The 25178-nt window shown below is 51.2% G+C and overlaps 2 protein-coding genes across 6 annotated transcripts in view; one reads left to right on the forward strand and one right to left on the reverse strand.

The window, feature by feature from the left end:
• RHOBTB2 (Rho related BTB domain containing 2) overlaps positions 1-21249 on the reverse strand; it is a 36738-nt gene extending 15489 nt beyond the window's left edge. Inside the window, exons 1-2 of one of the 3 annotated variants that reach the window (XM_006135529.4) lie at positions 21109-21249; positions 5541-5618 (exon numbers count right to left, since the gene is read on the reverse strand). In XM_006135529.4, coding sequence (XP_006135591.2) covers positions 5541-5596 — 56 coding nt within the window. In that variant the 5' untranslated portion in view covers positions 5597-5618; positions 21109-21249. Of the gene's footprint in view, positions 1-1986; positions 2224-4784; positions 4911-5540; positions 5619-21108 lie in introns of those variants that run through there. The other 2 variants (XM_075910831.1, XM_075910832.1) reach the window with 2 other exon arrangements.
• PEBP4 (phosphatidylethanolamine binding protein 4) overlaps positions 21105-25178 on the forward strand; it is a 265036-nt gene continuing 260962 nt past the window's right edge. For all 3 annotated transcript variants that reach the window (XM_075910835.1, XM_075910840.1, XM_075910837.1), the window contains exon 1: positions 21105-21244. The gene's annotated coding sequence lies outside the window, so the exon portion shown is untranslated. The remainder of the gene's footprint in view (positions 21245-25178) is intronic.

A 25178-nucleotide genomic window follows, 5' to 3' on the forward strand; every position in this document is an offset into this window, starting at 1 on the left:
CTCCTTCCCTTCATCTGCCTGCACCCCCCCTGCACCTCTTCCCTCCCCTGCACCCTGCTTTCTTCCCCCTGCACCTCTTCCCTCCCCTGCACCCTGCCTTCTTCCCCTGCACCCCTCCCCCTGCATCCCTGCACCTCTTCCTTCCCCTGCACCCCTTCCCTCCCCTGCATCCCTGCCTTCTTCCCCCTGCACCTCTTCCCTCCCCTGCACCCCTGCCTTCTTCTCCCTGCACCCCTCCCCCTTGCGCCACTTCCCTCCCTCCTTCCCTTCATCTGCCTGCACCCCTTCCCCCTGCACCTCTTCCCTCCCCTGCACCCCTGCCTTCTTCCCCTGCACCTCTTCCCTCCCCTGCACCCCTGCCTTCTTCCCCTGCACCCCTCCCCCCTGCACCTCTTCCCTCCCCTGCACTCCTGCCTTCTTCCCCCTGCACCTCTTCCCTCCACACCTCCCTTCCCTTCCTCTCCCTGCATTGCTCCCCTGCATCTCTTCCCTTCCATTCATCTCCCAGCACCCCTCCCCACCCATCATCCCCTGCCCTCCCACTCCACTTCCCCTCCCCCCTCCACGCTTCCGCCTCCAGCTCCCCCACAGCGTCTCCATCCACCCTCTGTCACCCCGCCCTGCTCCCAAGTCACCCTCCACAGTGGGGACAAGCAGCTCACTGCCTCATTCCCCAGCCCAAACCTGCTCCCCCGGGGATTGTGTTTCTCAGCCCGGTGCCCTTTTGCTTTCTGGCCCTCACTGATCGGTTTTGTCTCTCCTTTGGTTCGGGTTTGCCCAGAGTATCTGTCCATGCTTCAGTACCTACCCATGCTTCTCCCCACCCACAGTGGGCCTGATCCGAGTCATTTCCAGCAGTGGGGCTGAGCGCTCTTCGGCAGCGGGGCTAGAACTAATGGCAGCTCCTTTGCAGGCTGGCCTGGCAGAGGCCCATGGGGCCCTGCATCGATCCGGAGCTGCCCTGCTTGGGAGAGCCCCACCCAGTCAGTAAGGAGGCCAGGGTCTGGACTTTCAGAGAGCAGCACTGGGATAAAGATCTTTACGCATCAAGGTGAGTGGTCCAAAGCAGGCCTGGGTGGGTGTAAGCAGTGATGGATGTGGCCACCTGACCTATGCAAAACGGCTTGGCGGGGTGGGGGGGGGGGGTCTCAGTCCTCTGTCTAGAGAGGGCTGGGTACAAAAGCTGATACCAGGACTGGCTTTGTCACTCATCTCTGCAGATGATGGGCCAGGTTGCGGAGGGCGCTCTCTGCCTACCTGGAGGTGTGGGGTGAGGCAGCCTGGAGAAATCTGCCTGGGCAGGGGCTCGGTAGCGGGAGGAATTCTCCAGCTTGGGGCACCCAGGCCAGACGAGTTCCTTCTGGCCTGGGAAGCTGTGAATCGTTACAGCAGCCCTCAGGGCTGCCAAGTGGACAGGTACCTCCTGTCAGGTAGCACCTCCCGCCCCCTGGTCTGCCCCCATGACCCTCCCTCTCCATAGCAGCCCTGCGGTGCCTGTCTCACACCTCTCTGGCTCCTCTCCCCAGCCCAGCTCCACACAACCCCCAGCCTCTCTGCACTGCCCCCCCTCCCCCCCCAGATTGCTGCCTCACACGCAGCTGGGTAGCTTCAGGACAGAGCAGAGAGTCTAAAAACTCCAAGTCATCTCTGCGGCCTGACCAAGGGGAAGCAGCTTTGCTCTGTGACCCAACATCTCTGGATCCCTTGTCCCTCTCAAGGCTTTTCCCCCCCACCCCCTCCCCAGTGCTTAACCAGAATAACCCCAGCTCCCGTTCCCTTTCCACTAGGATCCAGCCAGCCACCATCCCTCAGAGCCACGCAGAGGTCTGGCACTGATGCAGTGCGGCGTCAGCTGGCGTCAGCACTCCCGGAATCTGCCTCACCTCGCACCTTTGCAGTCCAGTCACACACGGCTGGCCAGCCCCTCCTCACCGTGCCCCGACGCCCCCCTCCCCTAGCACCGTTCCTCTGCTGGCCATTCCTCACCTAACTCGCAAGACAGGAATCTCTCTCTCCATAGCAGAAGGAATCCGGAGCACTTGTCTGGGGGGTCCTTTTGTGTTTTAACCCGGGCATGTGCTGCTCCCTGGCGAGTCTCCGTATTCCACTGGGGCCGGGGGAGCTAGGAATGAGGCTGTCAGCTTCTTGGGAAAACGCTATTAATTTCCCTGCATTGGGCTGGAGAGAGAGCGGCACACAGCTGAACGGCAGCTTTTCGCTTCCGTCTCCGAGTGGGTCACGGGGAAGGAACGCGTAAAGCTTCCTTGCCAGCCGCATGATTTGGCTTATTTGCTTGGTCGTAGCAGGTGCTTGTAATTGTGGCATGAAAGTTCCTGCCAGCTTCACCCTCAGCTGAGTTTCTGCGTGGCCCCCCCACCGGCGTAAGCAAGACAAAAGCCCCATTGTGGGCTTTGGTCAAAACAGCCAGGCTTTACGGTGGCACTAGACAACGGCTCAAAGAAGCACATTCCTGCAGCTACTCCAGGTCTGTGCGTCTCCCAGCAGGGGGTGCCGCTGGGAATCCAGCAGGGGGTGCCGCTGGGAATGGTATAGGACAGCATGGTCAAGATATGGCCCACGGGCCGGATACGGCCTGCAAAGCCATTTGAGCCAGCTTGCCATTCCCCAGATCAATAAAGATCTGGGGGAGGGGGGAACGTGTGAAGTCTCCTCCCCCTGCGAGGGACACACGGTGCATAGAGGGAACTGCCAGCTATTCAAAACAGCTGGCGGTTTCCTCTTGGCACTGCACATCCCTGGCGGGGAAGGAGGGGCAGAAACTTTGAGCCCTTCCCTGCCCCCAGGCCCTAATTGCCCTGGGGATAGGGGAGCATGCAAAGTCCCCCCTGCCCAGATGGAACTGCCCCTTTCCACCTGATGACCCACCCCTTCTGAGGGCGGGTCATGACTCAGTGCTGGGTGGTGGAACGTCGAGTGCTGGGTCTCATGGCTGCAGGGGGATCAGGTGAGCAGTGGGGGGATGTCAGCTACCCGCCTGTCTTGGCGCCGCAGACAGCGCTGTGCCCCAGAAGTGGCTGGCAACAGGCCCAGCTCCTAGGTGTGGGGGTGGGTGGAATGCACCTGCCTCTGCCCCGAGCCTCCATACTCCCATGGGCTGGGAACCTGCTGCCGGCTGCTTCTGGGGCGTGGCAGGGTCTGCAGTGCCAGGAGAGGCAGGAAGCTGCCTTAGCTCCCTCACCAGGAGCCGCTCAAGGTAAACCCCTCCTGCCCCAGCCCTGCCCCCTGCCCAAAACCAGAGCCCCCTCTTACATCCCAAAGCTGTCACCCTCAGCCCCACCCCGGAGCCCAAATTCTGTTGAGTCTCAGCATCAACAATTTTCTTCAACTGGAAAAAAAGCTTGGTCATTGCTAGCATAGAATGGAGTGTATGGCTGGTGCATGGTCAGCCCCATGTTTAGGAAGAGAATGGCCAGAAGGAGCTAAGATAGTTATGAGGGGGTGCTCCGGTATGATGGGAGGATTCTCTGCATCTTGGGGTCTTCAAACTATTTGAAGGCTTCAATATCTGAGATCTAGGTGAGAGGATTATTCTAGGAGGGGGTGGGTGAGATTCTGTGGCCTGCACTGTGCAGGGGGTCAGACTGGATTATCATAATGGTCCCTTCTGACCTTAAAGTCTATGAGTCTATGATACTACAAAGAGGGCAGCATGAAAGCAAAGAGAGACGGGGGATGGATGGATGGATCTCTATGGTGATAGCCGGGTGGATAAAGCAGTATCCATGGTAACTGATGGATGGATATCTATATGGTGATAGATGGATGAGCAGAGGTGTACTTATGGTGACAGATGGATAGAATCACAGAATGAAAGGCAGGCAGGGACTAGAGGCAGGATTAAGTACCCCTAGACCATCTCTGACAGATGCGTGAGGAGAGCGAGAGATACTCTGCAGACCGTTCATCTCCAGGATTCCATGCAGAAGCCCTCAAGCTCTCTAGATCCCCCTATTTCTGACGGACATTTGACGCTCCAAGTCTCACTGCATGGATTTCACCCGTCCCAAACTATTCCCCAGCCAGCGTGTATAGAAGATACAGCTGATGCGGGGCAGGGAAATGAGCTTTTTTTCCTCTTTCCCCACTTCGTCCCTTCCTTGAAGACTGACCCCCCGCCAATCTGATCACCAGCCCCTCGTACCGTCTCACCGCCCTTTCGGGCAGCGCTGAGCGAGAGCCATGGGCCAAAGCTGCCCTGGGAACCGCCGCTGTAAGTCAGGAACCAGGCCCAATGCAAAGCAGAAGCAGCAACGCCTCCTTCCTTCTGCTGTTTTATCACAAAAAGCATCACTAAAATGCCGGTTACTCTGTGCGCCGATACCTCCCTCTGATACAAGCCTCTTGAACTTGGCCCAAAAGCTTCCCATCTGCCCTGCATGCATGGGACCGTCCCTCAGGACGTGGCAGCAGCCACAGCAAGCTGGGGAGCTGTGCGCTGAAGCGGACCGAGCACATGGGCATCAAACAGGCAAGCGGAAGAATGCCAGGAAGGTGGAGAGGGAAAACCCCCCAACTGGCGTCCAGAAGTGCCCGCCTCGGAACACACGCTTTCCGACTGTAGCTCTCTATGCTTGTGCACTGTGACCATCTCTAGTCCTTGGAAACCCTGCAATCCCCCACTTTCTCCAGCTTCCAGAGCTCTCCCCATCCTCTGTGACCCAGACACCCCGTGGAGTCCCTGCCCAGCGATACAGGCAGTGACTTCCCAAAGTAATTCTAGTCAGGCAACCCCCCCCCCCCTCCAGCCTCTGTCTGTCCCACACCTGCTGTGGCCTGGGCCTGGGGAAGGAGTCCTGCAAACCGCAGCGCTTCTTTCTCCGGAGAGCTTGGTTGGTGCTGGCTGCCGAGGCCCTGTCAGCGTACAACAGGCCGGGGTGGTCATGAAGAACTGTACCTTCCGGGTGGAGTGCAGACCCAGAGCTGCATTGGAAGAACAGACTCTGTTCTCATAGGGGGTAGCTGACCATGCATGGATGGATTTTGAGCCGAGGGGCAACCTGGATCTCCTAGCCCAGGCTCTAGGGAGGTTGTCATCCAGGCCCTGGCTGTGCTACATTCCCAAATCAGCCCCATCTGCTGCCCCTCGAACCGCACTCGCTCTCCGCCTTACACAGGCTGATGCTCCCCGTGGACCTGCATGAAGGAACCTCAACACCGAGTCCCAGAGAACAGAGGGGCACACTCCTGATACATTCCCAGCAGCCTTTCTCGTCCTTGTACCCTGGTGGGACGGAGCTGGGAATACGCCAGCTTTCTGCATTCCCAGGGCATGGCACTTGCCCTGCCCACCTCTAGCCGTGCTGTAAGATGATCACCACCCGCCAGGAGCAACCTGAGCCTTCTCCCTAAGGCGCGTGGAGCGGCAGGCATGGGCCCCTGAAACGGGACACCCAGAGCGGAATCCCTGGGTGGGTCTGGCTAGGAAAATGAGACGGGGCCGAATCTGGTCTGGCCACGTCTGTGTCTGGCAACAGCGACAAAGCACGACGGAGGAGAACGTGAGGGTGCAAGGTGCTTACCAGCTGCGATCCATCCTGTTCTTTTCATGCAGGTGGGCTTTGGATCGGCCTGCCATCACTTTCGCGTCTCAGCGGGTTCTGAAAGGAGAGGTGGGAAAAGCAGGGGTGAGATGAGTGGCCCTGGAACTCCCTCCCGGCTCGACTGCAGGAGGCGCCCTCCCTCCCCGTGGGCAGAGGCAGCCCCTGGATGCGGAGATCCTAGACCGTCACTCTGGACGGGACAGTGAGAGTCAAGAGGGCACCTCTTGCATGGTGGGCTCTTTAAAACCCAGCTCTAGTGCAGCAGTGTGAAGACTCAGGGCTGCCTGTCGTTCTTGCTGCGTAATCTCAGGTCACCATCCTCACCTAAATTTAACATCAGTTTCTTCCTTCTGATGGTGCAGTTCTTCAGAACCCCCAGCAGGGGGCGGTGGAGGAGGTACCCTCCACCTGCCATTCCCAGCATCTTTGTAAACCCCATCAATTTCATCTGAAGATCTCAAAGCACTGGGCAGACTGTCACCTAGGTGGTCTCACCCTTCTCTCCATTTTATAGATGGGAAAACTGAGGCTCAGAGGGAGGAAGCGACTTGCCCAAGTCAGTGGTTGAGCCAGGTCAAGAACCCCGGGGTCTTGACCAGCGTAAGCTGGGCACCTGTGCGGCCGCACAGGAGACATTCAAAAGCCGCCGATATGATGAGGAGAGTGCTCACAGCCAGGTGTTTGTTTCTACTACTAGCGCACACTCCCACATGCCTCGGTGCACATAAAAAATTATTCTGCACAGGGATGAAACGATTAGAGGCCACAGTGGTCCCGACTCCCTGTCTCCCACTCAGATCACTGTGTGTTGTATCGTTTTTGCTGAGCACATACATTTGGTTTGCTTGTGACCTAACTCAGCAAAACTAATGCCTCAGAGTTCAAAGCAGACCCATGAGCCCTCTTGCTTGTTTATTTTGTCTAAAGTTTTCCCTCTGGAATGTGGCAGCTCAAGAGGCGTTTTCTCCGCCTCTCTCCGTTCAGTTGCTATATCAACAGTTGCTAAACGCATCAGGGACAGGCCTGACACCCAGGAGCCGGGATACAAAGGAGCAGCTGCTGCACCCACCACACTTTCCAACACACTTTCTGTTGCCCTGCGCTCGTGGCTGAGTTTTAAGCAAGGCTGGGTCCTGAATGAAGTAAACCTGGGGAGAGTCTCCAGCAAATGCCGGCCATGTTCTGTGTGAGCCCGGGGCAGTTTCTAGAAAAGCCGGGTTGATTTACGGTGAGGGGCGGGGAACCTTTTTTGGATCGGGGACCACTGACCCACAGAAAAATCAGTCGGGGTCACACACAAGTGAGAGGCTAAAAAAGAGACACAAACCCTCACCTCCCCCTCGCACACCAGTGCCTAGGGGGGCCCAGGCTAATAGATATTGTGCACTCTGGCTCTGCAGTGGGGGGGGGGACACAAGTGCAGGCTGAAGCATCAGCGTGGGCTGCCCAATGATGGGGGAGCCCTGCGCCTTGGGGGTTGGATCCAGGCAAGCCGAGGGCCACTCCAGCCCCCGGGCCTTAGGTTCCCCGATTCTTGGGTTGGTGTGAAATTCAGATAGGGATGTTGAATAGCGTGTAATTGACTAGTCATGTAACCACATGAAATGTTAGCAGTTACACGACTATTCGATAGTCGCCGGGGGCGGGGCCAGCTGCCAGTGCGCTCCCTATCAGAGGCAGCAGCATGGGGAGGGGAAGCACCAGGCAGCTCCCCGGGATCTGGTGCTCATGGGGAGCTGACTTCAAAGCTGCTCCCACGGACACCAACTCCCACCTCCTCTTCCATTTGCTGCCTCTGACACAGAGGCAGCAACGTGGGAAGAATGAGTGTAGTCAACAGGATTAACCGATAAGCCCAGATGTATCCGTTAATCTGGTAGCCATCTACACATTGACATCCCTAAATTCAGGTAGTGTCAGCCGAGGTTTACTTTGGGCACCCAACTCTAAAGGGCAGATCAGGGGATGTGAACCCAGCGCGATGCAGATCCTACAGTGGACGTGACCGGGACGGGTGGATAAAATTGCTCCTTGACATGAGCAAAGAGCTTTGACTTTATTACTCAAAGCAGCAAATGTTTTCTCCTGTTTCTCTTCCTGGCAGCAGCTGCGTGGGGTCCATTTTCTCAGTGCGCCAGCTGCTAAGTGTTCGCGTGAACTCTAGTAACCCCTTCCATGAGAACTGGTCCAGTGCAGGGCTAATTCAGTTGGCTCCCATTACCGAGACAGTCTCCCGATCAGGCTGGAAGGAGAGAGAGCTGCATCTCAGACGGATGCTTTTATGGACTTGATATCCAGTCAGGCCCAGCGGGCAAGGAAAGCATCAAGTCAGCACTTTGCAAAGTCACAAAACCTCGCCCAGCAGTAAGTGGGATGGGGAGAGTGGCCAGCCACCCTGACCCCCAGCTACAGCTGGAACAACGACAAGGGCCCCAACTATGCCCTCAACAGACAGAGCCACTTGTGCAGTAAGCAGAGCCCTGTGGAGAGGCAGCATGTATATCCACATCCGTATCCGCCAACGTGAGCCGCGGATTTGCCGGGGTCTTTGAGTCAGGTCTGGTTCACATTTAAAAGTCTCAGTTGTGGTCTTGCTAACAGTTAGCAGTTCAGCCTCTCTCAGATGTTTCCAATTAGATCAGCATGGAACCCTAGGGAGAGCTGCTCTGTAACACCAGGCCATGTCCCTCGCTGGAGGGAGGTAAAAGAACATCCCTCCACGGAGGAAGTCCAGATCCATCCCAGAGTCAGGGCACACCCTTGGTCTGAATTTTTCCAGCAGTTCCTGGGTAGAGTTTAGGCTTATTAGGGTGCATTACGAGGAGCATTGCCGGCAGATCCGGAGACGTGATTATTCCCCTTTATTCGGCTCTGGTGAGGCCACATCTGGAGTATTGTGTCCAGTTCTGGGTCCCCCACTATAGAAAGGATGTGGACACATTGGAAAGAGTCCAGCGGAGGGCAACCAAAATGATTTGGGGGCTGGAACATATGATCTATGAAGGGAGACCGAGGGATTTGGGTTTGTTTAGTCTGAAGAAGAGAAGAGTGAGGGGGGATTTGATAGTAACCTTCAACTCCTTGCAGGGAGGGTTCCAAAGAGGATGGAGAGAGGCTGTTCTCAGTAGTGACAGATGGCAGAACAAGGAGCAATGGTCTCAAGTTGCAGTGGGGGAGGTCTAGGTTGGATATTAGGAAAAACTATTTCCTTAGGCTGGTGGGGAAGCACTGGGGTGGGTTCCCTAGGGAGGTGGTGGAATCTCCATCCCTAGAGGTTTTTAAGTCTCGGCTTGACAAAGCCCTGGCTGGGATGATTTAGTTGGGCTTGGTCCTGCCTTGGGCAGGGGGCTAGACTTGATGACCTCCTGAGAGCTCTTCCAGCTCTCTGATTATGGAGATTTCATGCCAATTTGCAGCCACTAATCCCTTCACCTGTCACTAACATCCAGCCACCTCTGGGATGAAGAGCAGCTGCTGTTTCCCGCTGCATGATCATTTGTAGGACAGACAGCGAGGAAGAATCATGCCTGGAGAGACACGTTCAGAAGATGGAATGCAGTTCCCGGCGTGGGAATTTGTTCAGTACACCTGGCTTATGATCTCAACTCTTTCCCCGTGAATAAATGTGAGTGGTCAGTCTTGGTTGCGTGTCCCATCCAACATGCAGCTTCTGCTAACATGCCTTGAGAGCGCTCAGTTAATACTGACGCATTGAAGCAAAGAACATCCTGTCGAATCATCCGAATCAGTTCCCGTGTGCCATAGATTCCCCTGGGAGGCTTCCCAAACAAAAGTTTAGAAAAGGGCAACAAAAATGAGGAGGAGTTTGGAACAGCTGCCATATGAAGAGAGATTAAAAAGACTGGGACTTTTCAGCTTAGAAAAGAAGAGATGAAGGCAGGGTATGATAGAGGTCTATAAAATCATGACTGGTATGGAGAAAGTGAATAAGGAAAAAATATTTATTTGTTTCCATAACATAAGAACCAGAGGGTCACCAAATGAAATTAATAGGTAGCAGGTTTAAAACAAACCAAAGGAAGTTTTTCTTCATGCACTGCCAACCTGTGGAACTCCTTGCCAAAGGATGTTGTGAAGGCCAGGTCTTTAACGGAGTACAAAAAGAGCTAGATAAATTCATGGAGGAAAAGTCCATCAATGGCTGTTAGCCAAGATGGGTAAGAATGATGTCCCTAGCCGCTTTTTGTCAGAGGTTGGGAATGGGTGACAGGAGAAAGATCGCTTGATGATTCCCTGTTCTGTTCACTCCCTCTGGGACACCTGGCATTGGCCACTGTCAGAAGACGGGACACTGGGCTAGATGGACCTTATGTTCTTGTGTCCCATCCAAGTATCAGCACAGCCCAAACTCGGCAGGATGGTAGCTGGAGGTGGAGACATTCAGAATAGGAGTTAGATTCTCCGTTCTGAGCACAACTCACAAGATAGTTCCTCTTGAAGGCACAGAAGCACATCCAAGCTATAAAACAAGGCTCTGCATGAAAAGGCCAATCAGACGCCTGCAGAGCAGCGCCTGACAAGATCGATTCTCGCGCACTGGTTCCAGATCTGACTGACTCAAGTTACAAATGGAAAGGTGATTTACTAACTGCTGAAGCCCCCACCTCCACCTGAGAGCTGCAAATCCCGCTGGGTTCTTACTGCCTAAGGCATCGCTGCCTGCCACGAACGCTCTGCAATCGGAAGGAAATGAGCAATTTTGCTGAGGATGCACAGAGCAGCGTCGGGGCTGGCTGCCGCTCCTATACCTGCATTGTCGCCACAGGGCCTGCCATCTGCGTGGTCAGCTGACCCGACTCAAAAATACACAGGGCCAACCACGGCTTTGAGTCAATGTACGCCTCTCCCGTAGAAATACTGGAGTGCCCACTCTTTCTCGTGGACGTGCAACTTACACATGTAGACTGGTTTTTGTGACATAACCACACACAAAAAATGAAAAACTTGAGAATCCACTCGGTTCTACTTCTTGTTCTCGCTAAAACAACCACGTTTGTTTCCATTTATGGAAGATAATGCTGCCTGCTTGTTATGCATAATGTCACCTGAAAGTCAGTGCAGGTGTTCGCATGGCACTTTTGTAGCCGGCATCGAAAAGTATTTGCGTGCCAGGTATGTGAAGCGTTCACATGCCCCTTCGTGCTTCAGCCACCATTCCAGAGAACAGGCTTCCATGCTGATGATGCTCGTTTAAAAAAAAGTATTAATTAAATTGGTGACTGAACGCGGTAGGGAAGAATTTTATGTCTTCTGTTCTCTTTTACCTGCATTCTACCATGTCTTTCATATGATAGCCCCAGGCCCTTTACCTTTCAGCTACAGTGCCTTGCCCAGGGGCTCGTGAAAGCTGCCGGTCCCCCTGCTATCATATCCGATTTGACAAAATGCAAAGAAGGTACCAATGTGAGATTTCTAAAAATAGCAACCGCACTTGAGCTTAAGACTCTGAAGTGCCCTTCAAAATCTGAGCGGGGCGAGGTGTGGAGCTTGTTTCCAGCAGCATTAAAAGAGCAACACTCCAACGCGGAAACTACAGAACCGAACCACCGAAAAAGAAAATCAGCCTTCTGTTGGTGGCATCTGACTCAGATGATGGAAGTGAACATGAATCAGTCTGCTCTGCTTTGGATTATCAAACAGAACCTGGCATCAGCAGGGACACATGTCCTCTGTAGTGGTGGTTTGAAGCATGAAGGGACACATGCATCTGGCACATAAATATCTTGTGACACCGGCTACAACAGTGCCATGCAGATGCCTGTTCTCACAGTCAGGTGACATTGTAAACAAGAAGCAGGCAACACTATCCCCTGTGGGTTGTAACCAAACTTGTTTATCTGAGCAATTGTCTGAACAAGAAGTAGGACTGAGTGGACTTGTAGATTCTAAAGGTTTCCATTGTTTTGTTTTTTAATACAGTAATCGTATTATGTATAATTCTGCATTTGTAAATTCAACTTTCATAATAAAGAGATTGCACTACAGCTTAGAAGATTTTTTTTACAGTAAAAGTATTTGTAATAAAAATAAATATAAAGTGAGCACTGTGCACTTTGGATTTTGTTCTAACTGAAATCAATATATTTGAAAATGTAGAAAACATCCAAAAATATTTAAATAAATAGTATTCTACTATGGTTTACCAGCAGGATTAATCATGATTTTTTTTTAATTTTCCACATTATCCATACTCTCACTAGGGGTACACATAGAGCCTAATACGATGGGCTCTGACTTTGCACGAGACCTCTTCCATCGCAGTCAAGATGCACAGGGCACGAGTTGATCAAGACATGGGTGTAAGCGGCAAAATCGGGTGATTTGCACCAGCTTATCATTTAATGGGTGTGCAAAACGTGATACGAGGAATAGCAGGAAAGGCCCCTAATTAAAGGCTGTAAGATAAAGCAGCCTGTCCCATAATTTACCCTACCCCTTGCTCATGCCAGGGGCCAATTCAACCATCACTTTCACCCTGATGTAACAGGATTTGTGCCTCTGGATGTCAAGGGTTGAATATGGTCCCTACATGAATACAAGTTGTTCAGCTTTGCCCCGTTCCCCATAACTGACCAATTGACACCCATGTGTAGCTCACTCTGCCACACACCGATCCATTGAGAGATTCTAAATATCTATGACCAGAAGGGACCGAGAGACCTCTAGAGCCCTGCCCTCATACAAAAATGTGGATCTGCATCCGCCAGACTCAACTCTTCATCCAATCCTGAATCCGCAATCCAGATTTTACTTGCATCTGCACCACAAATCTGGAGGGGAGTCGGGAGGGAGCACAGATGAGCAAGAAGGGGGCCAGGGAAGAGGCAGGGAGCAGGGACCAAGTCTCTGTAGGTCAGTGCTCACCAGGTGGGGGGAATGGGATCGCAGGGGAGGGGCCGACACTCGGCCCCTCCTGCAAGGTGAGTTAGGATGCAGCTTCTTGTGTCCTTTTTCTGCCCTGGCATCCTCTCGCACTCCCCGGCCGCCGACTGTGGGGCAGGAAGAGGAGCCCTGTGCAGGTCTCTGCTCCGCTATCCTCACATATCGGCATCCGCATATAAAGCAGATATCCGCAGATATGCAGAGCTCTACTCACCTCCTACATAACACAAGCCAGAGAATTCCACCTGGCTACCGAAGAATTGAGGCCAAACACCTGTGACCTGGGGGAAGCAGATGGGCCAAATCCTCAGCCACCCTAGGAGCAGGCTTGAGCCTGAAATGCCCAGCTAAGAGGTGATTCTTGATCTGGCGTCATGTGAACAGCGGCTGTGCAGCTGAGCTCTGCCGCCAGGCCTGGCTTGGTTCTGCATGTGCACGACAAATCCAGAGACTGCAGAGAGAGCAGCAGCTGCCGGGATGAAACATTTACGGGCTTGGCTCCCCACTGCACGGCCACTTCATACAGAATTCACAGCTTCATGCAGTATTCACAGCTGCTGACGTCTCATAGAAAAAAAACCTGTGAAAAGCTTTCTATTTGGAGACCATTCTGCTTATAATAGCATGCCCTGTGGTCTCTGCTTTTCTCTCCCTCTTACCTCTGTATTGCTGGGGCGAACGGCGCAAAAATAGATGGATAATATTGCCAGTGGTACCTCACACTTTTCATCTGCAATGTGCCTGGCAATGAATTAATTCACACTAAGCATCTGGGAGGCAGTTAAACATGATTCTCCTCCTTTGTGTTTTTTTACAGCTGGGGAAACTGAGGCACAGGGAGGGGCGAGGAAGGGCACAGGGTTGGGGCTCAGGGTTCTAACTCAGGCACTGCCATGCTCTGGACTCACGGTGTGACTTTGAGCAAGTGCCATTGGTTAAAGGGGAAAAAATATTGCGTTCCTCCCACCCTTTGGCTACGTCTACACTCGCGGCTTCTTGCGCAAGAATCTGCAGAGCGTCCACACTGCCCACCCGCTCTTGCACAAGGAAATTTACAGTACGGTGTGGTCAGAGAGGTCTTCTTGTGCAAGAGCTACGTTCTTTTTGAACAGGTGTCAGCCTTCTTGCGTAGGAGCTCTTGCGCAAGCGGGCAGTGTGGACGCTCAGCAAGGATTTCTTGCGCAAGAAAGCCCTAGGGCTAAAATGGCCACCAGGGCTTTCTTGCACAAGAGAGCATCCACACTGCCATGGACACTCTTGTGCAAAAGCACAGCTCGCACATGGCCGTGTGGACATTTTCTTGCACAAGAACCCTTGCACAAGATGTTCTTGTGCAAGAAGCTGCCAGTGTAGACAGAGTTTGTCTATTTAGACCGCAGGCTCGTCGGGTGGAAGGGGACGTCTCTTAGCATGTGTATGGTCGAGGCTCTGGCTGTAATAATAATATAAGGCTGGAGGGGGGGGGGAGTGTCTTCCTGGGGAGAGAACTCTGCATTTACACTTGCTAGCTTGGACTCCTAGCTGGGACCTAAAACGCTTTGCTCTCTTTTTCATTTGTGGGCTTTGTTTGATAGTAAGATAATGGAGCGGCTGCTTCTGCGAAACCTCTGCTCTGGGCTTGTTCCAATGCCAGCTCCAGTCTCCCTCAGGCATCCTGCAGGGATCCTTACTGCAGATCAGCCAAGTTTAATGGGGGGGGGGGCGGGGCGGGAAGCTGCACTCCTTTAAATCCCAGTCAAAGCCAACCCTCGTTTCCCTTCTTGGCTTTCTTAAGGTCCGAATGGCTTCCGAATTCTCAGGACAAGAGCATGAGGCTTCTCACCCTGCGATAGGCTGTGTGGACACTGTGGGCATGTCTACACGACAGAGTTATTTCGAACTAAGAAGGGGAGTGTCCACACAGCAAGCCCATTGTATCAAAAGAATAACCGCTCAATCTACAAGGATTAACGCCTACTTCGAAATTGCTATTTCAAAATAGGGTTAGTGTGGACGCTCCGCTGCTTTTATTTCGAAATCGCTCCTCCCCAGAGTCATTCAAAGTAATTACTCCCCAGTGCTTCCTGGGGCTCTAAGTCAAGATAGCACCATCCACACTAAGGGAACCTGCCTCGGACTTATTTCGAGGCTTCCCTGTAGTGTGGACGTGCTATTTCGATGGTGTTATTTCGGGAGTTATTATTTCGAAATAACTTATTACGAAATAAGCTGGCAGTGTAGACACAGCTTTTGAGGCCTTGTCCCCAGCATTAAATTCACACATAAAGAAGGCGGCGGGAGGGGAGTGGGAGGGATGAAGAATCTGTTTCCAAGCAACCGTCTCCCATAGCAATAAAGGCCGAGAAGGACCGGGGAGGGGGGGAGAAGAGCAGAGGAAATGGAAGCAGAGCTGCCTGTGAAGAGAATATTTCTTTCTTCTGAATGTCCCAGATCACCGGCCTCCTTCTCTTCTTCCCTCTGTCTTAGCCTGAGCATCTGCAGTTCCCACTGCAGGCGGGAACTGACTCAGAGGGTCTGGTCACTCTGCAGCTGGCCTGTGTGCGCTGCCTCATCACCTCGGGAAGCTACGGTTGCCAGATGCGTTCACAAAAAATCCCGAACATGGCGGGGCGAAAATATTGGTTGAGAAAAAACAAAAAAAGTTGCTGCGCCTTTATGTTCCCCCGTTCCTCCGCCCCCACCAAACGTGGCAGGGGAAAAATGTCCCTGCTTCCATCAGAGAAAAACAGAAAATACCGGACAAAAGACGCAATTACCGGACTGTCTGGGTGAAAACCAGACACCTGGCAACCCTACGGGAGGCACAATCACAGTGTAAATCTTCGGGCTCGGTTAGGAACCTGAGCTCTCAGACCCAGGCCCCAGGCCAGCCGGGGGGGCGGTCACGGCAGTGTAGACATCCCCATCAGCGCTCTCTGACTCGAGCTGCTGCTATCTCACCACAAAGCTGGAGGGAGACGTGAAGCCATGTCCTCCTCCTCAGCAGCACAGCAGAGCTGTTGGCGGCATTTTGGCGGGAGAAGGGAGCGAATGGTTTTTAATCCATGTCCTGCATTAGTGAAGTTGAACGCCTTATTGTTTGTAAAACAAACACACACAAAATGGAGGCAAATTTAGATGGATAATAATAATCAACCACCTTATTTCTATAAGGCTGCTTTCCAAATCAGGGTCACAAGGTTATACCTTCTCCGAGGGACACATAGGGGCTGTGTCTACACTGGGCCACTTAATCCGGAAAAGCAGCCGCTTTTCCGGAATAAGCTGCGAGCTGTCTACACTGGCCCCTTGAATTTCCGGAAAAGCAGTGACGATTTACTGTAAGAAATCAGCTGCTTTTCCAGAAAAACTACGCTGCTCCCGCTCGGGCAAAAGTCCTTTTTCCGGAAAAGTGTTCCGGAAAAGGGCCAGTGTAGACAGCACTGTAGTGTTTTCCGCAAAAAAGCCCCGATCGCGAAAATGACGATCGGGGCTTTTTTCCAGAAAAAAGGGCTTTTCCGGAAAAGCATCCTGCCAATGTAGACGCTCTTTTTCCGGAAATACTTATAACGGAAAACTGTTCCGTTTTAAGCATTTCCGGAAAATAGTGCCAGTGTAGACACAGCCCGGGAGACTTTGCCCCAAAGAGCTTAGGGTATGTTTACACTACCACCCTAGTTCGAACTAGGGTGGTTAATGTAGGCAACCGGAGCTGCAAATGAAGCCCAGTATTTGAATTTCCCGGGCTTCATTTGCATCTTGCCGGGTGCCACCATTTTTAAATCCCTGCTGGTTCGGACTCCGTGCTCGTGGGTACACGCAGCACGGACTAGGTAGTTTGGATTAGGCTTCCTATTCCGAACTACCGGTACACCTCGCGCCACGGATTAGGAAGCCTAATCCGAACTACCTAGTCCATGCCGTGTGTAGCCGCGGGCACGGAGTCCGAACCAGCGGGGATTAAAAAATGGCGGCACCCGGCAAGATGCAAATGAAGCCCGGGAAATTCAAATCCCGGGCTTCATTTGCAACTCCGGTTGCCTACATTAACCACCCTAGTTCGAACTAGGGTGGTAGTGTAGACATACCCTTACAGTGTAAACCAAGAGAGGGGGCAAGAAATGAGTGTAACAAACAATAGGAGGTAATGGAGGATGAAGATAATGGTAAAACCTTGTCATTAAGTAGACTACAAACCAGCCTGCTCCTTCCATTGAAACCCATGGAAAGACTCTCATAAGATAAGGACCAGGTCTAAGGCTGCATCTAGACTGGAATGATTTTGCACAAATACTTTTAACAGAAAAGTTTTTCCATTAAAAGTATTTGCGCAAGAGAGTGTCTACACTGGCACGGATGCTTTTGTGCAAAGCACATCTTTTGCACAAAAGCATCCGTGCCAGTGTAGACACTCTCTTGCGCAAGAAAGCTCCGATGGCCATTTTAGCCATCGGCCTTTCTTGCGCAAGAAATCAACTTGCTGTCTACACTGGCCCTCTTTCACAAGGATACTTGCACAAGAGGGCTTATCCCTGAGCGGGAGCATCAAAGTATTTGCGCAAGAAGCACTGCTTTTGTACAGTACAAGGTCAGTGTTCTTGCACAAATACTCGCGGCCAGTGTAGACAGGCGGCAAGATTTTGCGCAAAAGCAATTGCTTTTGCACAAAATCTTGCCAGTCTAGACGCAGCCTAAGAGTGTTAGCTAACACATACATGTAAGGCAGGGCTGGGCAGGATGCGGCCTGCGGGCTGCATCCGGCCCACCAAACACTTTGATCCAGCCTCCGGACGGCATCTGATTGCTTTCTATTTATATCCTGCTGCCCATGCTACCGAATTTCCAGGCAGTGGCTCAGGCAGCAGGATCCTATTTAAATGGCTCATGACTCACGGTCATGGCGCTACCCTGGCAGAGGTCGGAGCCACAAGCAGCTGCCAGGCAATGCGGTAGCAGTGGGGCCGGGAGCTGCAAGCCCTTGGCTGTATTTTTACTTCAAAGCCTCCAGGCCCAGACAACTTTGGAGGGATGCTAGTCCCCAGCTCCGCCCCTTCCTTCTCAGCCCCACCCCTTCTGGGGTGGGGCCGGCCCGTGCTCACGTACCAAAATTCATTAAGTGCCTTCTCCCCACCGCAAAAATTATTACCCACCCCAATATAAGGCATAGTATCTGGCATGTTAATAGATATTACATGCACAATATAATAGATATTTAAGTGTCAGGACATTATGTTCATTGAATGCATTATGCACTCCCTGCAGTTCTGCTCAGCCATGTCACGTATCCCACTATACTTTGCAAAGCTGAAGTCAACTTTGACATGAGAAATCAGTAAGCCTCGGAAAGCCAAGATGTGTGACCAGCGTATCGGATCACAGGTCGGGGTGGACTTCCACACACAAATGGTTTGGAAAGTAGTGTCCAAGACGGAGATAAGAAAAGTACACACCAAATCCCCGAGCTAAGCAACTCTGATGAAGTGGTGGGCTGGATTTTAGTGAGGTTGAAAAGTTTTTGTAATTTGTGAAGCCATACTAGAAATACGCCAAGCTGAAATGCATATCTTGTGGACGTGCACCTTCTGCGTGAGGAGAACATACTGAAAATTTGCTTCCCAGAAGGATCTATGTAGGTCTTCTTTTTGTATAGTGAACTATTTGTCCTGTTTTCATAGCAAACTGTTTTTCTTTAAATAATACATTTGGCTAAGTTGGGCTGTTTGGTGTCTCTGGGGCTGGCAACAGACTTTGCTGGACCCTGGGAAATGTGGGGAGGGGGTAGGGAGGAGGTTCATTTCTGGGCGGGCCAGAAGGGCGGAGCCTCAGGCGGAAGGGGCGGGGTTAGGAACAGACAGCCCTCAGCACTGCTTGAACTGTGTTGTGCCTCCCCCAGTCCGTATGGGGCTCCAGCTGTGATTTAAAGAGCCCAGAACCCCAGGCTCTTTTAAATCACTGGGTCCCAGGGCAACTGACCCCTTTGCCCCCCCTGCTCCCCCGTCAGCAGCCCTGGGTCTCTTGAGCATTTTTAGAATGAACTGAGTGCAGTCAAACTATTGACTAACCTGATAGTCGAAACCCTGCACAACTCGAGGGCTCTTAAAGTGTTTGAAATATTTCTCTTTAAATGATATTTTACAATTTCCTGTTGGAACACAAGCCCAGGAGCCGTCTTAGCATTTGCTGCTAAACTCTGCCCTGGGCTCACTAGCTTCAATTGTGTAACATTCCTTCTCCCTCCCCCTCCGGAGAGCGCTGAGGATTTTCTCCTGCTCTCAGGGGTAGGGAGAGTAGGACCAGAACGAAGCTCATCTCTCCAAAGATCAAGCGGCGGCATCGCTAGCTCTCTGTCCTATAGGTAGGGTCCTACCAAATTCACAGCCGTGCAAAACACATCACGGACCGTCAAAACTGGTCTCCCCTGTGAAATCCGGTCTTTTGTGTACAGTCCCACACCTGACAGATTGCACAGGGCAGACCAGGCTTTCTCAAATTGGGGGGTTCTGACCCAAAAGAGAGTTGCAGAGGGGGTCACAAGGTTATTTTAGGGGGGGGTTGCAGTATTGTGAACCTTTGTTCTGTGCTGCCTTCTGGGCGGCCAGAGAGCAGCAGCTGTTGGCTGGATCCCTCGCTCTAAAGGCAGTGCCCCGCCAGCAGCAGCACAGAAGTAAGGGTGGCAACATCATACCATGCCAGCATTATTTATGTACCAGCCTTGATTCTGTGCTGGTGCCATCAGAGCGGGGCTCCTGGCCAGAAGCCGCTGTTCTCCAGCTGCCCAGCTCTCAAGTCAGTGCCGCCACCAGCCACGGAATAGCAATACCACAACCCCCTACAATAACCTCGCAACCCCCCAACTCTTTTTTGACCCCTACAATTAACAACCTCTTGAAAATTACAGATTTATATTTGAAATAATTACATTTGCCATTTTTAAAATCCGATGACCATGAAATTGACCAAAATGGACCAGGAATGTGGTAGACCCCTCTTTATGTGGCCATAATCACTATGGTATCTGACCACCTTCAAGGATTAATGGATTTCCTCCTCTCAACACCTGGGAGATAGAGACATGCCATCCTGTTTTACAGCTGGCAAATTGAGAACAGGGTAAATTAAATGATTTACTCAGGGCTACACAGGATGTCTGCAGCTGAACCAGAATTTAACCCAGGCCTCAAGGCCCCCATCCAGTGCCCTGCACACTAGACCAGTGTTTCTCAACATTTTTTTATAAAGTACCCCCTTTAATATATATATTATATATATATATAGCTCACAGACATTTACCTTCCCCTCTCCCCCATCCCCCTTCTGTTCTGAAATGTGATTTGTCCTTTTCATATGTGTTCATTTTTTTAAATTGTAACCTTTGGTATATATGGTTGTGACAATTTTCTTCCACTATTTGATCTGAGGAAGTGGGTCTGGCCCACGAAAGCTCATCACCTAATAAACCATCTTGTATTTTGTTTTATATATATTTATATATATATATAAGTATCCCTGTACCTATAGTTTTCAGACACACAATTTTTTTTTTACCATTGCAACACATTTTGTTTAAACAAATTAATCATAGCCGGGCAGGCGATGAATTTTTTGGGTGTAAAAAGTAAAAAAAATAATAAAGCGCTGCAAAACTTAAAACAAAAATTCCATTTTCTCCAAATATCAGTTGTGTTCACGCTTCCCCACCCCCGACTTCTCTCGAGTGCCCTTAAGGGTACTTATACCACTGGTTGAGGAACACTGCACTAGACCATCCTTCCTGGAGTCTCGGAGCTCAGACAACCCTGTAACTTCTAACAGGTTTTAACTGCTAGATGAAACATAGCCGGCGGTAAGACACCACTGCCTAAGAAGTTGTCATTCCTGGTTTCTATTCCTGGCTCACTAAGTGGCTTTGAGCAAGGCAAGTCCCCACTCCATGCCTCAGTTTCCCTATTGCTAATAGTTGGATGTGGACGGCCACATTTCTAAAGCAATTTGAACTCATGGGCTCTACATGCTGAGTATTCTTATCAGATGGGGAGCGAGGACCAAGCCACAGAATGTGACTGTGGAATATGAATTTCTCCAAATCAGTTTTTTTATTCATCCCATTACAGCAATTAACATTCCCTCTGCACCTGGGGCGTTTGGAGCCGATGTCCCAATGCACCTCTGTTCCCTTTGCATTGTCCCGGAGGGACTGGGTCTGGTTGCCTGTTCTCAATGCAGCACCCTTAGTGTTCTGACAAAAACGAGGGGGCCACCATGAATCAAAAGTAAAGCCAGTCTTCCACACAGGACATCATGCTCCCTGAGCGTATGGGCCCTGAGTACATGCAGGCCAAAGCTTATCAAGGGGCCTATTCTGCAAGGTGCTGACCCTTCCATGAAGCCAATGGGAGCAGAGAATCGGGTTAGAACACAAGAATCCACATCATAAGCATACAGACTCCTAGCAGTCCCCCCGCTCCATGCACACCGGCACTCTTTAAAAGGGGCCCTTCCTCCCTCCAGTCAAGTGAAAGACCGAACTCTTGCTGAATTCCATCTCAGAACTCCCTCTGACTTCAGTAGGACCAAGAGTGGCCCCTTGGATACAGCCATCAAGAGGCAAAATCAGCAACAACCAAGATTGAGAGCCATGTAATACACCCAGCACCCCAGCTGCTACCTGAGTGCTGATCCTTGTTGTCTTCACGCACGAGGCTGGACGTTCGTTCTGCTCTTCCACGCTGTCTCCCTGTGCCCAACGAACAGCTGCTAAGATTCCTTGTTCAGTTCCTGGAAGTACTAACTGGCCTGAGCAGGTAAGCTCCATTTTTATACTCTGCCCATGTGATCTGAACAAATGCCCCAGGGATGAGTTTTTGAATCAAGCAAAGAAAAAAAAGTCCTGGGAACAAAACTTGTTGAACCAGAATCCACACTCAGCAGAAAGGAATTTTCCACTTACAGATAGGTATTCAATCCAGCTCAGAGGTTTACACCCTGCTCTTTTCCTGAACTGCTGATCACATGTAGGAGGATGGGAAGGGGCAAAGAAAGGGAGAAAAACAATGGGAGAAACTGATATTATGCGTATACAGGGCTATAGATAGATGATAAACTAGATGTTATATAACATTTATCTGTAGATATTAAAGTCCTTTAGAAAGGTCGTTAGTATTGTGATCCTACTTTTACGGGTGGGAAAACTGAGGCACAGAGCGGCAAAGTGACTTGCCTAAGGTCACCCAGCAGAACTGTGGCGGAGCTTGGGAAAGATTCCCCCTCCCCCAGACCTCCTCAATCCCAGTCCAGTGGGCTATCCATTAGGCACCACTGCCTCTAGATAGAATGCGAGGAAGTCCAGAAAGATAGATATAATCTGTCTGGATGACTATGGAAGGCTGGCTCCGATGAACAGATTAGATCCAATAGAATCCCCCTGCTGCTTTACAAACTTTGCTGAGTTGCCACTCATAGTCTAACCAGAAAGCACCCGGGGAACTTTAATGGACACAAGCTACCAAGACCTTCGCATAAAGAGCGCACTCCCTGCAGTTTGAAGCCCCTGTCCCCACAAAGGTGCATTCTTCCTGGGCCTGGTTCGGGTCTCACTCCTGTGCTTTGCTGAGGCTAAGGCATGGGAACGGAGAGGTGACCACTGGCCAGGGAATGGAAAGGGAAGGGCGAGTCAATGGGAACGGAGAGAAGCCGGTGAGTCAGTGGGAACCAGGAGGTGATAAATAAGATAATGGGGACTGGCTTGGACTCCAGTCAGTGTGAGACAGGCATGTGCCAAACTGATGGGACATTTCTAAGAACCAAGTGTGGCACTTTGGCTATGTCTACACTGTGTGTTTTTTGCAGAAGAGGAAATGCAAATGGAGTGCTCATTTGCAAGTCTCACACTCTTATTTGCATATCTCGTGCTCTCATTTGCATATTCTTTTCCGATCCTTTTGGAACAAGATCCCTTATTCCTCAGAAAATGAGGTTGACAGGATCTTGCGCAAAACGGGGGTTTTCCGACAAATGGCCCCGTCTACACAGGGCTTTTTATCGCAAAAACCTCTTCTGCCAAAAGGATCGGAAGAGAATATGCAAATGAGAGCGCAAGATATGCAAATGAGTGCCACATTTGCATTTCCTCTTCCCAAAAACTGCCGCGGTGTAGACATCGTCTTTGTGTTAATCGAAGTGTCCGGGGTGAATCTCCCACCACGCGCTCAGCAAGAGGGAGCTTTGTCTGTGCCCGTCCAGGGACCCTCTCCCCAATGGGGGCAACGTTTAGGGTCTGCAAGCCCCACTCCATTGCTCTGCAGGCTAGCAACTAGCACACTTCACTGCATTCCTCTCCCGGGCACAGTCCCTTGTCCTCTGGACGTCTGTAAGGCACATGCATCTGCTGCCTCTGTGGAAGCAGCAGGGGAGCCCTATGGCAAGGTGTGGGGAGCCCAGTTCTGTGCCCGCAGAAGGGGCGGTGCCTCAGACGGAAAGGGGCGGGGCAAGGGCAGCCAACCCTCAGGGCTGCAACATGCCCCGCCCCTAGCCCTCAGAGCCTTTCGGAGCACAATGCGTGGGACTCCAGCGGTGAATGACAGGGGCCTGGGCTCTGGCCGTTGCTGCTGCCGTAGTAGTAGCAGTTCGAATCACCAGACCCCTTTGAATCACTGTGAAATGGGGCAATTTCCTCCTTTCCTCCCTGTTGATGGGCCTGGGAAGCAGCCCCTCCCCCCCCCCAGTTTACTAGTCCTACCTCAGCTCAACACACAGTGTAGTGCAAGGCACTGAAGTTAATTTAACAGCACGTAAGATAAAGATACAAATAAAAACACGTGAAAGGTTTTGGAAACACAAGGTTACAAATCAAAGAAAGACGTATCGTGTAATCTAGAGCAATGTTCCCTCCAATTTTTTAATTTTTCCCCTCCACGAGTAGAATAAATTTTGTTATGTGCACCAAGGCATGTGCAGATGTGCACCACCAGGATAAACATATGTTGTGGGCATTGTGGGCACTCTGCTAATCATCTGGGTAGCACCTGAATCTCTCCTGAGTGGCCGTCCAAGCACTCACCTTACAGGGATCACTGATCTAGAGCCTAAATTTGTTTACAAGTCACTTTCCTGTCTAAGAAGGCATTTCTCACCCAATGGTCAGTCCTTACAGAGTTTGCCCACCCCAGACAGCACCGTTCATGAGATTCCCAGGTGTAGTGTTATCTGATTATAATATGACCATCAAAACCGTCATTGGTATCACTGTGTCATACAACAAATCTTGTGCCATGTAGGACATACAGCCAGAAAGGGTTAACAATCCCAGGCCAACTGACCCAGAGTCAACCTGTAGAGGCATGTGAGAAAAATATGTAAATGGTAATTAAGGCCACTCTAGTTAGGCTAGAACTTTGAAATGCAAACCTGTATTGGTAGAAATTAGAGGGAGCACTAGTTATCTGTGTTCTCTTATCTCTTATAGATAATGTAAACAGACAATTCCTGTCCACCAGGATAACTGTTGATTCAGAGATCAAAAGGGAAATTAACATTTAGATGAATCTTTAATGAAATAATGTCACTGTCCAAAGGTCTCTTTAAAATCTGTGATAAACTGCTTAATGGATAAATTACCTTGTGCTAATTGCCACAATGTTTGGGAGACAGAAGGTTACATCAAAAGCCTATTTTGTCCCTTTGGACAGGATCCTTGTTTATCTCGTCAGAGGGGTAACAGAGTTAGTGTGTGTAACTGTATAAACAACACAACGAGGAGTCCTGTTGCACTCTATGACCATGGGTTCCCAAACTGGGAGGTGTACCCCCCTGGGGGGGGCGTGAAGAAATTCCAGGGGGGGCTCGAGGCAACCCAGCCACGTCAATCTTCCCCTCCTCCCTAAGTTTCACTGCTATTTTTGTTTTTCTGCCCCGGTCAGTTCCTTTTTTTTTTGCTCAACAAGTTTTGCTGCTATTGGCGGGGGGCATGGGAGGGGGGGCGTGAGAGTTTCTCAAAAATCAAAAAGGGGGCGTGATGCCAAAAAGTTTGGGAACCACTGCTATAGACTAAGGGTATGTCTACACTACCCCGCTAGTTCGAACTAGCGGGGTAATGTAGGCATACCGCAATTGCAAATGAAGCCCGGGATTTGAATTTCCCGGGCTTCATTTGCATAAGCTGGGCGCCGCCATTTTTAAATCCCGGCTGGTTCGAACCCCGTGCCGCGCGGCTACATGCGGCACGAACTAGGTAGTTCGAACTAGGCTTCCTAGTTCAAACTACCGTTACTCCTCGTGGAATGAGGAGTAACGGTAGTTCGAACTAGGAAGCCTAGTTCGAACTACCTAGTTCGTGCCGCGTGTAGCCGTGCAGCACGGGGTTCGAACCAGCCGGGATTTAAAAATGGCGGCGCCCGGCTTATGCAAATGAAGCCCGGGAAATTCAAATCCCGGGCTTCATTTGCAATTGCGGTATGCCTACATTACCCTCCTATTTCAAAATAGGAGGGTAGTGTAGACATACCCTAACAGATGTATCAGGTCATGAGCTTTCGTGGGTAAAACCCACTTCATCAGCTGAGTTGGAGTGGAAATGAGAATCCGGGGTATACATCAGGCCTGCACAACATGCGGCCCACAGGTGCTCACTGTGCGGCCCGTGACAACTACAAGGGGCTTGTGCTGAGGGGAGGGGGTCAGGTCAGGAGAAAGGGGAAGGCACCAAGGGGCAGGGTGCAGGAGAGACAAATGGCAGTGGGC

The sequence above is a fragment of the Pelodiscus sinensis genome, chromosome 28 (assembly GCF_049634645.1).
Source record: "Pelodiscus sinensis isolate JC-2024 chromosome 28, ASM4963464v1, whole genome shotgun sequence".
NCBI classification, from domain to species: domain Eukaryota; kingdom Metazoa; phylum Chordata; order Testudines; family Trionychidae; genus Pelodiscus; species Pelodiscus sinensis.